Raw genomic sequence first — 18,087 nt, 5'->3', positions numbered from 1 at the left:
ATTCTAAGTTGCAGACACTTCACTGAATTCTACAAAAGTCTAGGCACTTTTTCACAGTTTGGAAAGCTGGGCCTGTGTCCTGTCCACCCGGATTTTCTGCAGAGGAGGCTCCAGCCTGCTTCTTAGGCCTGCAAACCCCTAGCTTCAGCCAAAGGAGGTCCCTGGTCTCAAACCTTCTGAAACATCTTTCAGGGAACAAAGGACACGAATCTGGAAGAGCCTGAAGGTAAGTGAAAATCAGGAATGCGGAGGAAGAAGGAGTCAAGAGCCCTCAGGAATTACCGGGGCCTTGGTTTCCCCCTGTGACTCATTGTGAGATGCTGAGCAAGCCTCTTCCCCTCTCTGGGCCTCAGTTTCCCCATGTATAACAAGAGGGTGGTCTAGCTGATCTGCACGATTCCTCTCAGCTCTGCCAGGGTGTCCTCCAGGCTGGGAACAGCCCATGTTTGGCAGCCAGCTGCCCATTTCCAGTTTGCCTTAGCCTCAGGAAGTCACAGCAAGACAGAGAGAAGTTGGCTGTGGCCAGGCTGGGGGTCTCATCTTCAGAACCTGGGAGAGGAGGGGCAAGGAGGTAACATCCCCACGGGCTGACAGGGGTAGGCAACAGGCAGGAGGTGAGTGAGAGAGACGAGCATCCTCCTAGAGGAGCAAACACAGGGCTGTGCGGCACAAAGTGGGGAGGGCTCAGGGTGGCCCTCTGGAAGACAAAGGAAGGCTCCCTGTGGGAGGTGCCACGTGAGCTGGTTTTTAGATTGCTTTCTGCTGGAAGAGAGACATTGCTGCAGGCTCTGAAGACAAAGCTTCCTGGCCCTGCTCCGCAGAGTTGCACAGTACCTAGTCGCATCCCAGGGCCACCTCTCCTCTCCGCCGGGCCCCAGCCCTCAGCCGAAAGACAGAAGGCAGGGACGGGAGACTCAGGTATTTGGCATGCAGGATGGGAAGGAGACAAACACTGAGCTGCTCTGGTGACCTCGTTGCTGCTCTGGGGCTCCTTTGTTCTCCTCGTTTATCCTAGGAAGACTTTGCTCCCCTGCCTCAGGGCTGCTCCTTCCCTAGTGATACCGCCAAGGCCTCTGCCTAGCTGTGGTCTCCCAGGGATTGTCATCCTGCCCGGCCCTCTGAAGCTCCCTGGCCATGGGGCAGGGGCCTGCACCACAGGGTGCATATGTGTGTGTGTGTGTGTGTGTGTGTGTATGCGTGTGTAAGATAGAGCAAGTGAGAGCATGTAGTACCTACGCACGTACACTCCTGTGAATGACCGCGCATGCACACGCACGAGCCTGTGTGTGGCATACACTCACAGGCACATCGGTGTGTACCTGTATGTCAAGCAGGTGTTCGTGCATGCACATGTAAGTGGGTGCCTATGTGGTGACCCTGTGTGAGTGGATGTATATTCCAACAGGTAGCCAGTGGCTGAGGGTCTTCCCTAGTGACTCTCAGGGTAAATTGCAGTATGTGGAACCACACAAAGAGCAGGTCGTGGCCTGGCTCACCCACTGGGGCTGCAGGGAAAGCACAAGGTCACCTCTGTGCCTCACCCCAGCCCTGGCTCAGTGCCTGTCTCTGTCGGCGACCTGTTAAACGGGGACTCCTTCAAGGAACCCAGCTTCAGACCTTCCCAGCTGAGTCCTGGAGGGAGCTCAGAGCTTACAAGCCCCCGACCCCGTGATGACTCTGGACACAGTCGACTTGAGGCAAGACCTTCTCTCTGAGGCCCCAGGACCAGGTCAGAGATCTCCTTGCTGCAGAAGTGGACCTTAATTCCCCGAGGTAGGGCCTCAGTATGTAGGGCTAAGCTTTGGACCCCGTGTTTACACTGTGGGACAAGAAGGAGTATCCACAGGGGCCACCCAGCCAGGAACCCTGATGGGGGGTGGAGGCCCAGTGGAGACCCACACAGACTCCACATCAGGAAGGATTCTGTGACCCTTCAAGTGGGGCTGGGGAGAGTGTGAGCTGCGAGCTCCCTCCGGGACCCAGCTGGCAAACTCTGAGGTGGGGTTCGTGGAAGGAGCCCTCATTTAACAGAGTGCAAACAGAGACAGAATGTACGGGAGTAATGTGCTTGCCGTCACTGAAGGCATGCAGACAGAAGCAGGACGAGGCTGGCAGCAAAGGGTGGAGGAGATTACCGCCTGAGAGGGTTTGGGTTCAGCAGCCTGGGAGCACCCTTGTCCTCACTGGCTCTCCTCATGCCTCGCTCAGTGCCTGGCCTGCAGTAGTCCTCAATCATTTCTGGATTCTGGAATGAATAAACAAGGGAGGCATAAAAGAAGGAAATGTCTCATGCACGTGAGGCACAGAGACACTGGTGTTCAGCCCAGGCCCTGGCTTTGGCAATGTGTCCCACGGGATTAATGGCACCATGCCAGGTACCCTGGAACATTAAGGACAGGTTGACTCATGCTCCTTAGCTGGTGAGATGATTGTGGGGAGGAAGAGGTAGAAAGATGTCCATCCAGCACGATAAAACAACAGTGATATTTGGGGCTTGACAGAAGCAAACATCTGCTCTGACAATGGCTTTGGTGTCACGCTGTTGGATAGACTGGACCTGAGACTCACCTCAAGTATGACCTCAGTTTTTCCCCTGCACAATGGCAGATCCAATGAATTGACCTCTCAGGGCACTTTCCGTGCTAATGCCCCAGGAGTTCATGAAGTCAAAGCAACTTCGCTTTGGCCTGGAGAAAATCGGGACTGAGGGCGGGGCCTAAGGTCCGTCAAACTGTAGCTAGAAAACCTACAACCAAGGCAGATTCTGAAGGTTCAATCTACACAATGTAGCTGATGAAGCTGACCCTGCAGAGGGGACAGGCGGACACGCCCACTGACAGGCTTTGAGGCCAGCAGCCCCTCCAACACAAGGCATGGTGTATGCTTTGCACGTGGAGACCAGGGCTGGCCTGAATTGACAAGTCACACTTCCGCAGGCTGAGAGGTAAAGGAGAAGGACATTCCAGACAGTAGGAACCATGGACACAATGGCTCAGAGACTTCCTTAAAGCCAGGAGGACCCTCAGAGACTCTCTAGCCCAGAGTTCTCCCTGTACAGAACCTGGGCCAACAACAGCAGCATCGCCCAGACCTGCTGAGTCAGAAACTCTGGGAGGGGCCCAACAAGGTGTGGCTTAACAGACTTTCCCGGCGGTTCTGGTGCTTGTAAAAGTTGAAGACCTCTGACCCATTGTTTCCCAAACCCTGTTTGTAGAACGCTTATCTGCAGTAGGTTAATGCGTGTTCTGTGAAAGGGGGAACCATGGGGAGTGCATGTTCTGCACTGCTTTTGGAAAGTCACAAATGACAGTAGCATATTAAAGCCTCTGAGAAGTCCCGCAGTAAAGAGCTTTATTTTTTATTAGTCCAGTGTTGCCTCAAGTTGAGTTTTTAGATGGCCTACCGACATTTCTATTAACACTCTCTTAGGGAAATGCTGATCTAAATCAATCCTCATTTGTCACATGGATTAACTGAGGCCTAGAGGGGGTCAGGGGACGGCCCAAAGTCAAAGACAGTGTGTCAGAGCTGGAAAAGACCCCAGCCATCTGCCTTGTCCCAGAAGAGGCTCTGCGAGCTTCCCGCCACCCTGCGCCCTCTCTCCTTCCATCCCAGCTGTGTGTCTCTCCTGCAGCATGGAGCCAGTCAACAGGACAGGGGTTGCTGAGTTCTTTCTGAAAGGATTTTCTGGCTATCCATCCCTGGAGCACCTGCTCTTCCCTCTGTGCTCAGCAATGTATCTGGTGACCCTGCTGGGGAACACAGCCATTGTGGTGGTGAGCGTGCTAGACACCCGCCTGCACACGCCCATGTACTTCTTCCTGGGCAACCTCTCCATCCTGGACATCTGCTACACATCCACCTTTGTGCCCCTGATGCTGGTGCACCTCCTGTCATCCCAAAAGACCATCTCCTTTACTGGCTGCGCCATCCAGATGTGTCTGAGCCTGTCCACAGGCTCCACGGAGTGCCTGCTACTCGCCATCATGGCCTATGATCGCTACCTGGCCGTCTGCCAGCCACTCAGGTACCCTATGCTCATGAGCCACCGGCTCTGCTTGTTGCTGGCAGGAGCCACCTGGGTCCTCTGCCTCCTCAAGTCAGTGACTGAGACGGTCATTGTCATGAGGCTGCCTTTCTGTGGCCACCGTGTGGTCAGCCACTTCACCTGCGAGATCCTGGCAGTGCTGAAGCTGGCATGTGGTGACACGTCGGTCAGCGAGGCTTTCCTGCTGGTGGGCGCCATCCTGCTGCTGCCTGTGCCCCTGGCATTCATCTGCCTGTCCTACATGCTTATCCTGGCCACCATCCTGAGGGTGCCCTCAGCCGCCGGGCGCCGCAAGGCCTTCTCCACCTGCTCAGCACACCTGGCTGTGGTGCTGCTTTTCTATGGCACCATCATCTTCATGTACATGAAACCCAAGAGCAAGGAGGCCCACATCTCTGATGAGGTCTTCACGGTCCTCTATGCTGTGGTGACACCCATGCTGAACCCTGTCATCTACACCCTGAGGAACAAGGACATGCAGGAGGCCTCCAGGAAGGTGTGGGGCAGGAGCCGGGCCTCCAAGTGAGGGAGGCAGGGCTCTGCGTAGGCACGGGTCTCAGGTTAGCAGGTGAGGCCATCAAACGTCAATGCCAGTGAGGACGGGTGGGGCGCAGGGCTGTGGGTCTGGTGTCCTCATCCCAGAAAGGCAGCACCAAATCCACTGACCCTGCCCCAGAATAGCTCACAGATTGCCCCCGCTCCTGCCCCGCCATCGTCTGGGCCAGCCCTTAGCATCTCTCCCTGAGCCTCCACACCAGCCTCCTGGCTGATCTGAAGACCGGTCTTGTTCTCCTTCCAATCTTCCTCCATGCAGCATCCAGAGAGAGCTTTTTGAAAAGCACATGTGATCACATCACTCTTCCCACTGCTCTAAGGACAGAGCAGCAGCTCCTCAGTGAGGCATCGAGGCCTCCGAGCTCCCAGCCCTCTGCCCACAGTCTCCCCCGCAGCCCCGCACACACAGCCGAATGTGAGCTCGACACTCCCTGCACTGCCCAGTTCTGTGCTCCTCTTGGGCTCTCCCCACGAGGCAGCACCCTCTCAGCACACACTCCCATATGTCAAAGGACTGCCTGACCCTGGCATCTGAGGCCTGGTTTAAATGCCACCTCCATCAGGAAGCCACCCCACTTTGCTTGTCTCCCTGTGCCCCTTCTATGCTCTTTATCTTCAGTGTTACTCTAAGAGCAGGGAGTGTCAGACTCCACTCTGTCCCGAGTCCAGGCCCTGCACAAGCTTCTTAAATAGATTGATGAACACGTCATTGTAGGGGTGATAATGGCAGAGCCTGGAGTCCCAAATCTGAGCAGAGCTGGGAGGAAGTGCACAGATGCAGGCAAGGCCTAGCCCCCTGGGAGGTGACAGCACAGTCAGTGATGAGGCCCAGAGTCCAAGATTCCACTAGGACAGCAGTCGCCCAGAGCAGCCCAAGGCCTCCCCCACACCCCACCTCAGTAGCAGCAGCAGCAGCTTCCAGTGCCTCCCGCCTGGCATCCAGGCCTCAGCTGGCTTTGGGGAGGCTTGCTCTGCCCGTCCTCACCCTGTCCCCTGGGATCCTGCCATAGCTGTCCCTTGCTGGTGCCCAGCCTCTTCCCACCTTTCCTTTCTGAGAACTCAGTGACCATGCAGTGGAAATGGATCAAGATTCACAGAGAGTTTCCCTTCCCCACCCTGCTCCAGCCTCATCTGGCTGCTGGTGAGCACGGCCCCCACAGGAGCCCTCGGGTCCCCGCCCAGGCCTTCTTCCCACTTCCTGTGCTGTCAGACAGAGGCCCAGAGGAGACAAGCACAGCCTGCAGGAGAGACCCTCAAACCTCTCTGACCACATCAGAGTGAAGGCTGTCAGCAGCCCTGACGTTCTGCTGGGCCCTGGATACCACACCAGGAGTTTGGACTTTATCCTGTGGGCATTGGGGGTTTACAATCAGATTTACTTTCAGCAACATCTCTGATTAGATACCACTCTTCACCTACCAAATTGGTGAAGAATTTTCTTCACTATAATGTCTATTATTAGGTAAGGTGTAGTGAAGTGTCATACAGATTGGGCGGAGATGGGAATAAATTAATATAAACTTCTGGAAAGTAAATTGGAAATATGAATCAAGAGCCTTAAAAACTTCCAGACCCAACACCTCTACTTCTAGGAATTTAGTCTACAAAAATAATTAGGGGTGCAGTAAAAAATTTACATACAAGAAGGATGTTAATCACAGCATTATTTACAGTAACAAAAACTTGTAGTAATCTTAAGGTCCAACCACAGAAGAATGTTTAAATAAATCCTGATGGAGCCCAATGATAGAATGTGACTCGGCCATTAGAAATTTTATTTTTTGAAGAATATTTGATGCTGGGAAATGCTCACAATGTAATTAATAGAAAAAAAAGAGAACAACATCACACTGTATTTAGTATGACCCCAATTTTATTTTTTTAAGTATTGTTCTCACAGATATATGAATAAGTACATATGTAGGAAATCCTGGAAAACTATGACAAAATATTAACTAACAATTCTTTCCTCTGAGTGATGGGGTTATAGATAAGTACCTTTTCTTAATTAGTCTTTTCAATGTCATCCAATATTTCTAAAATGACCATGACTTTAACCTAAAGAATGATGTTACTCATTTTTAAGAAATGGAAAGTCACCTTGCTCCAGAGCAGAGGACAGAGGGCTGCTCTGGGACAGGAATGCAGGCGACACCTGGGCCAGGCAGGCAGTGGAAGAGAGAGGATGGAGCTGAGGGAGACGCAGAGACAGGGGGGGGCAGAGGAAGATAATATTTGGGAGCTAGAGATAAAATATTTGAGATTATGTGTATTATATATAAGGATACTTCAAAGAATTTATGGAAAAATCAAAGTAATAGATAATACAAATCTTCCCACGAACTTTTTGAAGTACCCTTGCATACGTAAAATATTTGGGAGATAGAAATAAAATATTTATGGTTATGTATATTATATATGAGGGTACTTCAAAGAGTTCATGGTAAAATAGAAGTAAAGATAGTACAACTCTTTTCATGAACTTTTTGAAGTATGCTTTTATATGTAAAATAATATTTGGGAGATAGCAATGTAATATTTGGGGTTATAGAAGTGGGTGAGGGAGAGAGAGGACAGGCTTATTCGGGTGGACAGAGGCGCCACCAGTGGAGACCCTGGGACTGGCACATGAGAGCAGCAGATGGGGGCAGGGGTGACGGTGAGTCCATCTTACACCTGCTGAGCTCGGGGTGGCCCCGCGGTAGCAAGAGGGCACTGTCCTATGAGCAGATAGAAAATAAGTGGTGGGCCAGCCCGGTGGCGCACTGGAGAGTGCGCCGCTTGGGAGTGTGGCGGCGCTCCCACCGAGGGTTCGGATCCCATGTGGAGACCGGTTCCCGCTCACTGGCTGAGCGCGGTGTGGGCGCAACACTGAGGGTTGCGATCCCGTTGCCGGTCCCTGGTGCGGGCGCGACACCGAGGGTTGCGATCCCGTTACCGGTCAGTAAAAAAGAAAAAAAAGAAAATAAGTGGTAACAATCTTCCAGTTTTTTACATTGACCTGTGTGGATAAAAATTCCAGAACGCAAATCATAGTGTGTAATATGAAAATCTGCAACTTCTGCTGCTTTATTTAAGGCTGTTTTTAAGTCTTTAAACTGTGTCAAGTTGTTATTCTTTATGATGAAAGGACAGGAAAGGAAAGGGGGTGAAGGAAAAGAAAAAAGAAACCTGTAAAACCTCGTGTGTCTGACTAAATCCTTGACCTGTTTTGGGGGGCAGGTGGCCAGTACAGCTATCTGAACCCTTGACCTTGGTGTTATAACACCATGCTCTAACCAACTGAGCTAACCAGCCAGCCCCTAAATCCCTGACTTAATAAAATATGTACTCGAGGTCTCACACCTTACAAAGCAATTTACTTTCTTTCAACTTTGATGAATCCACGCCTCACAGCAATCCTGGAGGGAGACAACCCATTTCACCCAGGGCTAGGGAAGGAGAGTCCTGGGTCTGGAGCCCGTGGTATATCCATGGGGCAGGACTGAAAAGACAGCCAGACTCTGCTGTGCAGACCTCACCCCTGCAGGGCCCTCTTTGGGCAGAGCAAGGAACCCGGAGTCTCTGAAGCCCAGGTCCCACAATTGCCAAACCTGCAACTTCACGTAGTCTCAGAATGTGTACTTCTTTTTTGTTATTGTTGTTGTTTTTCTTTTCTTTTTTTCAGAGTTTGTACTTCAAATTGGGCAGGGAATGTGTGGTCCCTGAGTACAGAGAGCAAGCGGTCTGTGTACGTGGCTGGGGACCAGCAGGCTGGTCCCCAGGGCCCCTTAGCCCAGCAGGGCCCAGCACAGTGCGCCTGTGGTAATGAACTCAGCTCTTCCCCCTCTGCTCTCCCAAGCCCAGGGCAGCTCTCCTGGCTCCAGCTCCCCACATGCACCAATGCCATTGGGCCACTGGGTAGTAAGTAAGAATTCATCTGGCGTGGTGATTATTCTCACGAAATCTTTTAAAAATAATTATAACCAGGTTACTGGCTTGGGGACAGGAACATCAGGATAACAGTATATCACCTACCATTTACTGACTATTTACCATGTGCCAGGCTCTGTGCTGAGAGCTCTACGTGCTTCATCTGACTGGATCCTCAGAATAACCCCAAGAGGAAATACTAGTATTACCTCCACATTACAGGTAAGGAAACTGAGGCTAAGAAAATTTTTAGCAAGTGGCAGGGCTGGGACTTAGACCCTGATCATTCTGACTCCAAAGTCTACCCTCAGCTCCTCTGCCATATAGTGAGGAAGGGGAGAAGCAGGAATCCCAGATCCGGACACTTCAGAAAAATTGTGACTGACGGAAGCTTTCTTATATTTCCTTCCTTTCTTTTAAAATAATTTGTGAAGCCTAAGATAAGTATTAAATGTTAAAATTAGATTTGCCAGCCCATCAGATTGATGCGATATTTACCTCACAAAGTAACCATGGGCCTATCAGATCTCAGGGTTGGAAATTACTAGAAAGATGGAGGGAAATGTTTTGGAGGTTACAGAGGACCAGAGCTCCCCTAAATGAATGGCTCCATTTCTTAGGAGAAACTTGACCAAGGTCACACAGCAGAATAGAAACAAAGGCCAAGAATCCAACCCAGGTCCCCTGCCTCCCAGTCCAGGGCTCACTCCAAGCATCACCCTGCCTCTCAGGAAGTGTAAAACTGGGCAGTGAAAGTAGATAGTTATTTTCAGAGACACTCAAATGTCCTATAACTCTGCGAGTCTGATTATCCAGGGCATGACCGAGTGTGTGACACTGGCCGACAGATGCTGGAGCAGTTTTCTGGGTGTGCTATGGACACCGTTGTACCAGGTGCAGAGGTGCTGCTCAGCCAGCAACACTTCTGGTTCTCTTCCTTCGGGGCATTGTTAGGATTACACAGGGCCAGTGGGTTGTGGGCACGTACGATGTATGTCACCTCTGGGTTGGAGCACTAACTGCTGGTGTGAGATGCCTCTGCCCTTTCCCAGCCCTCGTAGCTGGAGATGTCCCAGATGGTGTATCTGAGGAGAGGCTCCTGAAAACCCACAGTGGACATGTAGCATGAGAAAGAAAAAAACCTTTGTAATGTTAAGCCACTAAAATTATGAGATTGTGTGTCACTGCAGCAGAACCTAGCCCATTCTGATGCACCAAAGGGGCAGCAGCTGCTCCCTGATGTCCCACCCCTTGCCCATTTTGCAGAATAAAAACTGTGGTAATCTGGCAACATGATATTTTCTAGACACAGACTTAATTCTTTGAGGCCATAAACCTGTGGTCTCTTGGGCTCGTTCTAATTTCCATGAATGTGTTATGATCAGATTCTTGAGCTGTGAGGAAACCTGCCATGCTCTTGACGTAGCACAGAAACAGCTTGAGAAACAGCAGCTGTTACCGCAGGGAGGAGACCGGCGCCCCAGAGCTCTTCTCACGCTCACAATGGCTGCATCCTTCTGTTGGGAGGAGCGGTTGTATTGAGGGGAGGAGGTGTTGATCTCTAGTGAAGACATTGGATCAATGTCACTCGGGCTGAGTAGACACTGGCTGAAGAATAGCACTAGATCTCAATAAATGGTCAGTTCAGTTCAAAAGGTGACCACTGACATCTGGGTGCAGGGCACGGGAGTGTAACAGTGATGAATCGGATGCAGTCCCTTCACCTCAGTAGCTCACAGTCCAGACAGACAGACAGATACAATGAACTAACTACAGTGCAAGGCAGAATGAAATGAACCTGTGCCACCAGCTGTGTGAGCATCCTGCTGCCGGCATGGTCGGCTCTGTGGAAGCATCTGAGAAGGCTGCACGGAGGAGGAGGAGGAGGAGGAGTGGGAGCTGAGCGTGGGAAGACGAGTGGAGGACAAAGGGATTCCAGCTGGAGGAAACTGCAGGAGAGGAGGGACGAGACTGGAGCATGCGGGCTTTGTCCAAACAACGGGGTGGTCTGGTGAGGCTGGAGCAGGTGTGCGTGAGGGACGTGGAGGAAGGAGAGGCAGGAGAGCAGGCCAGAGCCCGCTCACGAAGCCCTCGATGCCTCTGCCACTCCCACCCGGCCTTTGCTCAGACAAGAGTGAGGAAGAGAACTGCAGGCAGGTGGTCTCCCGCCCTTCACCTGCGTGAACGCACCCCCACACCTGTGTCCACTGCCTGAATTTGAGATGGACACAGGTCTTTTTGTAACAGCACACCCCACAAAGACCAAGCCCTTATACTTCTTCTTTCCAGATTTCAGGTTTTACTTTGTCTTTACACCTTAGACTCAGAGAGAATCCCAGAGGATTAAAGCCCAGACAGAGGAAGGGATGTGTCCAAGGTCACCCAGAGAGTGAATGATTATAAATGCCATGAGGACAGAAGCCACGTCCGTCTCTCCTTATTTCCAGCACCTAGCAGGTGCTCAGTAACTACTTGTTGAATGAGTACATGAAAGAGCCATCACTCTTGGGCAGTTCTTCATCTTTTTGCCAGACCTCAGCAAGAGAAACCCTACCTTTAAATGTTCACGTAGATAAGATCTAAGGTCAGTTACTAACCCAGATTACCCAACTGCCCCCGGAATCCAGTTTCAGAAACTGTCCCTTAACAATCACCCTGACTCAGGTAGAGGAAGGAAAGCCTGTACAGGCTCTGAGGGGAGGGGATGTCATGAAGACACTTGAGCCCTTGTCCGGGAGGTGGCGAGTGCAGAGCCAGTGGGTGCTGTGGCTGAAGATGCAGCCTTTCACCTGCAGTCTCAGCATCATGTTATTACACCACGCTGGGCAGTGTACACGCACTTCTTGTGTATGTCTCCTCTGGGCTACACAGCATTCTCAGTTGTCAGGGAGGAAACTGGGTCTCAGAGAGGCTGAGTGACTTGTTCGATTCCACACAGCTAGTTCATGCTGAAGCTGGGAGGCAAACTTGGGTTTTCAAATAGTGCACTCAATATCTGTAGAGCTGGCAGCACTTGCTGTATGAGGTGCTGGAAGGAAGAGGACAGAGTCCTGCTCTCAAGGTGTAGTAGAGAAGACAGGGACATGACACACCACAGAATAACACGGAGGGATGGCCGAGGGCGGTGGGAGCACAAGAAGGGGGCAGATAACTCTGCAAGGAGCAGGAGGGAGAAGAGAGGAGGAGATGCAGATAAGGACTCTGAAAACTGAGCAGAAACACCTCCCAGGGGAAGAGAGGGAGGACATGTCCACATCTTGGGCAAAGATATGGAGCTGGGAAAAGGTATGGTTTATTCAGGAAACGGTGAGCCATTCAGTACCTACAAATGGTGGATACAATTAAGCAGGAAAACTGAAGAGGGAAAATCCAGCCCAGAAGGTCAGGCGGGGCTCCACGGCTGTCACAGGACACTGGCCTCACAGTCAATCCAGAGGTGAAGTGAAGGGCAGGGGGATTATATCTTCTGGACAATGAAAGTTCATGCTCAGCTACTATTTCTCCTTCAGACCAGGGACCACCTGGCCAGAAGATAGCTTCCCTGTCCTAACAAGACTACTGTGCTGTGCGGACACCTGGGCTCCCTCCTCTGAGTACTTGACACTAGCCTTTCCCAAGGAGGCAGTGAGACCAGCTCAGCAGAACAACGGAGGGTGGCCGGGAGGAAATGACAGTCTCTTCCCAATCCTCCCTTTATAAAGCTACTCGGTGACTGACAACACCTCTGCCAGATTAACACTTGGTTTCTCTCCTCATTTGGCATCATTGCCAATATCGTTTATCCTAAAAAGCAATATATAGGCCAAGAAGTGAGTTACTTGGCTTTCATGGCCAGGGTTAAATCCTGTGACTGGTAGATCTATTGGGATATGTATGTCCTTGTATGTATGTTTCTTTTAAAAATCAGTGACTGCTCTGTGAGTCCTTAAGGATAGATGACCAGAAATCAGGTTTACACACCTTGTGGAGCTGAAATGTTCAACTTTCATGGCCCAAAGGACCACTAGGTGAGCATCATTCATCATCCACCTGCCTTCCAGAGCTCGTCTCACCTAATTCAGGGAAGGGGGCAGCACCTGTGACAGGTGTGGGATCTCTTTGTCCATGTATTTTTCTTACTGTTATAGCCCAGCACCTGAAACAATACCTAGTACAGAGTAGGCACTCAATAAATATTCAGTGAATGAATGAATCTGAAATACTGTGGGCACAATTCAGTTATGTGACGTCATAGCCTAGAAAAGATGCTTCCTTTGAACAGCCAAGAACACGTTAGATTCCAAAGGAGCACATCAAACATGAAGCCTACTCTATTGTCTCCTCTGAGCCCACCTAGGGGACTGGGATGAGCCGCATCCTCCCCTGCATGATGTCAGTAGAACTACAGAGCTGAAAGGGCCAGCTTGCAGACCTGAAGTCCAACTCTCTCATTACACAGATGGTGAAACCAAATTCCTGAGAGGGAGGCTGACCTGCTACAGGTCCCATACCCAGGTCACTTGGCTTCCAGGCCAGCCAGAGCTTTTTCTATAAAGCTTTGTATTCCATATGGAAAAGGAGAGAGAATGAGATGGATGGGGCGAACCAGACAGCTGTGACGGAGTACGTCCTGCTGGGGCTCCACGAGCACCCTCGTCTGGAGATGGTCCTGTCTGTGCTCTGCCTGGGCGTCTACTTTGTGAATGTGCTGGGGAACTCCCTCCTCATAGGGCTGAGCACACTGGACCCGCGCCTGCACAGTGCCATGTACTTCTTTCTCAGCAACCTCTCTCTCCTGGACATCTGTGGCACCTCCTCCTTTGTGCCTCTCATGCTAGTCAACTTCCTGGAAGCCCAGAGGACCATCTCCTTCCCTGGCTGTGCCCTACAGATGTACCTGACCCTGGCGCTGGGATCTACAGAGTGCCTGCTCCTGGCCGTGATGGCATACGACCGTTATGTGGCTATCTGCCAGCCACTCAGGTATCCAGAGCTCATGAGTGGGCAGACGTGCATGCGGATGGCAGTGCTGAGCTGGGGGACAGGCTTTGCCAACTCACTGCTGCAGTCCACCCTCACCTGGCGCCTCCCCTTCTGTGGCCACAACATCATCAACCACTTCTTCTGTGAGATCTTGGCAGTGCTGAAACTGGCCTGTGGAGACATCTCCCTCAATGCGCTGGTATTAATGGCAGCCACAGTTGTCCTGACGCTGGCCCCACTCCTGCTCATCTGCCTGTCCTACATGTTCATCCTGACTGCCATCCTTAGGGTGCCCTCTGCTGCAGGCCGGCGCAAAGCCTTTTCCACCTGCTCTGCCCACCTCACAGTGGTGGTAGTTTTCTACGGGACCATCTCCTTCATGTACTTCAAGCCCAAGGTCAAGGACCCCAACTTGGATAAGATTATCGCATTGTTCTATGGGGTCATGACACCCTCACTTAACCCCATCATCTACAGCCTGAGGAACACGGAGGTGAAAGCTGCTGCCATAGCTCTGCTGCAGGGAGGTCTGCTCTCCAGGAAAATGTCTCATCTTTACTGTTGCGCTCCATCTCTGTCAGCATAGGCTAGTTTATGTTGTGGTACTGACCTCAAATTTTCAGTGGCTTAAAACCATTAAGGTTTATTTCTCACTCCTGCTGCAGGTCCATTAGAGGTTGGCTGGGAGTTCTGCTATACACCATTGTCTTCATCCCTCTGGGACCCAGGATGACAAAGCAGCTACCATCTGGAACATTGCTAGTCACCATGACAAAGGCAAAGAGAAGTAACAAAGCCTACACTGACTCTTAAAGCTTCCACTCAGCAGTGACATGTAACTTCCATTTATATTTCATTGGCCAACACAAGGCACATGGCCACATCGAACATGAAGAGGGAGAAGCACAGCTATCGTGTGTCTGGAAGGAAAGGGAGGACTGAGAGATGCACGAGGAGCCTAATGACTAGCATGCCATCCTACAGAGTCAACACAAGAGCTACTAGAGATTTGGCTCCTTTTCCCTGACCATTCCTCAAAGGGTGCTGCCAGGGTAATATCCCGAGAAAGCTCTGCTTAGCTCACTTACGGTAGTTTGTACTGGGTTGATCAAACTAGGCTGGAAGTGTGCTTCCCAGAATTTCTTTCCATGCATGGGTCTGGGTTAGGGCTGACCACAACAAAAATCTGCGTGAGATTTTGAAGGCAAAAGTGGAGCAGTACCAGACACTGCAGGAGCACTCACATGTCACAAATTTGCCGGCCCGCTTTGTTGGCACAGCACATCCGGCTCCTACCAGATCACCTCCAGCAATTCTGAGTCCAGGGCCTTTTGCAGTTCCATGGAAAAAGGTGCCAGCTTCTCCTGCAGGTTGCCAGTATCATTGAGATTGAAGGCAGTGACAGCCAGACACAGGTTCCGGTCTGTCTTCCCAGGTTCAAGATCGCCCTTACTCTCTCCCCCACTTTATACTCAACTTTCCTGCACCCCACTATCAGTGCAGCTGACCTGTAGCAGCTACAGGCCCAACACCAAACGCAGAGGTAGTAGCTTTGTGGATTTCTCCAACTGCTCCCATGAGTGTATATGTCTAATCTCTATAATAAATCCCTGAAATCACTCCCAGTGGTGCTGCCACTTCGTTCAAACCCTGATGGATTCATCACTCTTACGATCAAGGACCTTTGATGGCTCCCCACTACCACAGCGTGAAGTCCAAATTCTTCAGTGAAATCCTCAAAGCCCTCCAGAATCTGGCTCCACCTGCTTCCTTGGCCTGATTTTCCACCACACCCTTCACCTGGGCCATCCTCTCACTCCATTATCCGTACTGCCTGCACCTCCAGGTCCTTGTTTATGTTGGTCTCTGATGACACCTAGGACTGACTAGCTTTCGTAGCTAGCTTAGACACCATCTTTCATGCATCCTTTCTCGATGCACTTCGAGATTATTCTCTGCACATCCTATAGCACTTTGTCAGGACCTTTCCCATCATGACTGCATTTGTGACGTTTTACCACCACAGGAGCTCCTTCAAGGCAGGATTCAGCCAGGTCTGGCTCATCTCTGCAGCTCCCGCAGAGCTTTCCCTATAGATTTGCTGAACTGAGCTGTCACTCAGCTCTCACAATGTCACCAACTGGGGATTGAGTTCCGTGTTGATAAATGTGCTCCAGGCAGCTGTAGGTGCTCAGGGGTCTCAGTCTGGTTGTATGCACAGAGTCTGCAAGGCAGCAGCAGTATCCACCAGCCACAGCCCTGTATTCAAGGCTGGCAGGAGTTGTTTGGATTTTGGGCTGTCCTCCACTGAGACAAGTCAGAAGACAACCAAGGATCCCCATCTGGGGAGCCAGGAAACCAGGGTTCCAGGCCTGATTCCACTGCTATGCCCAGCACTTAGTGCTGGCCTCCTCCGCCTAGATTCCCATAGGCACCTCAAACTCAAACTGTCCAAAACTGAACTCACCATCCCCTCCCCCAAAGTGGTGTCACCGTGTCAGGGAAGGGCACCATCACCCCCAAGTCAGAAACATGGAGGTCATCCTAGTCTTTCTCTCATACCTCACCACCCCATACATCGAATCAGTCACTAAGTTCTACAGAGTCTACCTCCTAATAGCTCTGAAATTGGTCCCCTCCTTTTCACCATTTCACTGTGTTAAGAAGCCTTCACTGGGCTGGCCCGGTGGCGCACTGGAGAGTGCGCCGCTTGGGAGTGCGGCGGCGCTCCCGCCGAGGGTTTGGATCCTATGTGGAGACCGGTTCCCGCTCACTGGCTGAGTGTGGTGCAGGCGCAACACTGAGGGTTGCGATCCCGTTGCCAGTCCCCGGTACGGACGCGACACCGAGGGTTGCGATCCCATTACCGGTCAGTAAAAAAGACAAAAAGGAAAAAAAAAAAATGAAGAAGCCTTCACCATTTCTCTCTAATACTGCAACAGCTGTGTCACTGCACTCGTGTCTTCTAAACTCTCCCCCAAATCCATCTTCCACAGCAGCCATCAAAACACCTGTCCAATCATGCTCCCTCCTGCTTAAATCCCTCCAGTGGTGACTCCACCACACACACACACACGCACGCATGCACGCACACACAAACACATCCAGACCCGGTTCACAGTTCCCTAAGTATCAGTCTTTCCTGCCTCTGCGTTTCCCCCTTATGGTTCCTTCCCCAGGTCGAAGCACTTTGTGGCTCTAGCTAACATAAATTGGACACATCTCATGTATCTGGATAGGCACGATACTAAGTGTTCTGAGGGCCTTACTGACTGGGGGCCAGACAGAATGATGGAAATCTCAGGGGAGGGATGCAATATGGACCCTGGTGATCACAGAAAACACTCTCCCCAACATCTTGGCATTATTACAGCTCATTTAATCCTCATTCAAACCCCCTCTTCCAGGAAGCCTCCTTAACCCCTCCTAGCCGGGTGGGATGCGTCCCAGCTCTGTCTCCCTCTTCAGTGCCTTCTGCGCTCTGCTGACACTGTCCCGAACCCCAGCTTTTGGGGTTCAAGCATTCTAGTGACCTGGCTTTTTAAGGTTCAATGTGATGGAATAATATTTCTGATACAGGAACAGTTTTTCTGATCTAGGAACAGACACCTAGCCCACACCCCTCACTCCTGCTCACCATTCACTTGGCCACATCGTTCTCTCAGTGCCCTAAGGAACAGATGTGATTGCAGAAAGCAGAGAACAAGGGGATTGTTTTACTGGCTTTGGGGCTTCTAAAGCCTATGCCCTGGAGGGAACAGAAAAGACTTAAGGCATATATAAAAGCTTTGGGAGAAGCAAAATAAGTGAGGCCCAGCCCATCCAGGTTAACAAAAGGGGGGAGGAGAGAGAGGAGGGGGGGTGTAGTGAGAGCACTGGCACATGAGGGTCCCAACAGCGAGGAGCCCGGGCCGCACCCCTGGACAGGTCTACAGGGTTTAAAATAGGGAGCGACTTTGTTTGTCAAGTAAAACCCAGAGCAGAAACCCAGAGCAGAAATGGCTTCAAAATTTGTCTGGGTAGCCAAGGCCTTAGACAACCTCACAGGTTTCCACCTGCGGCACAGAAGTGGTCGAGAGGACCTCAGGACTGAGAGGGTTACGCAGATGGCAAGAAACCTCCCTGCATCCCACATCATCTGTCGGGACCACTGACTGGGGACCAGATGGAATGATGGAAATCTCAGGGGACGGATGAAGTATGGACCCTGGTGACCAGACAGAACATTCTCCCAACACGTTGGCATTAGTTAAGACCCTCGGAATTCAGCTATGCCCTTTGTGAAAAAAGAAGAAATCTCAAATTGACAAAAGATTATTTCTAGCACTCTGGAAAAATGGGGGTTTAAAATAGAAGTTACATTCTCATGATATTTCTCGCACATCAGAGATTTGTGCCTGCTACTCCAATTTCCTGGGTCCTCGGCTTCCTTCCCTGTCGGGGTGGCTGTCATGAGGGAGGCCTGTCTCACTGATTTCAACCCTCTCAGCACACACACACCTCTATCAGCTATGGCGGACTGGGCTCAATAGGAATTGAGAAACAGGCATTAGGAAGTGTATGGAAATGAATGCAGGAACCAGATGAGAGAGATACGGGCGTGTACATGT

At 51.1% G+C, this 18,087-nt stretch overlaps 2 protein-coding genes across 2 annotated transcripts; both read left to right on the top strand.

The window, feature by feature from the left end:
- Positions 1-3,591: 3,591 nt before the first annotated feature.
- On the top strand, positions 3,592-4,643 carry LOC103594564 (olfactory receptor 13J1). The gene has a single exon (XM_008577799.1). It carries the CDS (start codon positions 3,636-3,638, stop codon positions 4,572-4,574), a length of 939 nt encoding a protein of 312 aa, XP_008576021.1. The 5' UTR covers positions 3,592-3,635; the 3' UTR covers positions 4,575-4,643.
- Positions 4,644-13,085: 8,442 nt separating this feature from the next.
- Positions 13,086-14,063, top strand: LOC103594571 (putative olfactory receptor ENSP00000348552). The gene has a single exon (XM_008577804.1). It carries the CDS (start codon positions 13,086-13,088, stop codon positions 14,061-14,063), a length of 978 nt encoding a protein of 325 aa, XP_008576026.1.
- Positions 14,064-18,087: the final 4,024 nt, after the last annotated feature.

The sequence above is a fragment of the Galeopterus variegatus genome, unplaced genomic scaffold (genome assembly GCF_000696425.1).
Source record: "Galeopterus variegatus unplaced genomic scaffold, G_variegatus-3.0.2 Scaffold1578, whole genome shotgun sequence".
Classification (NCBI taxonomy): Eukaryota; Metazoa; Chordata; class Mammalia; order Dermoptera; family Cynocephalidae; genus Galeopterus; species Galeopterus variegatus.
The sequence above is the reverse complement of the archived record's forward strand: the minus strand, read 5'-3'. Positions and strand labels throughout refer to the sequence as shown.

What these genes read in the sequence shown, in the direction of transcription:
- LOC103594564 (XM_008577799.1), top strand. Translation starts at nt 3,636, where the DNA reads ATGGAGCCAGTCAACAGGACAGGGGTTGCTGAGTTCTTTCTGAAAGGA.
- LOC103594571 (XM_008577804.1), top strand. Translation starts at nt 13,086, where the DNA reads ATGGATGGGGCGAACCAGACAGCTGTGACGGAGTACGTCCTGCTGGGG.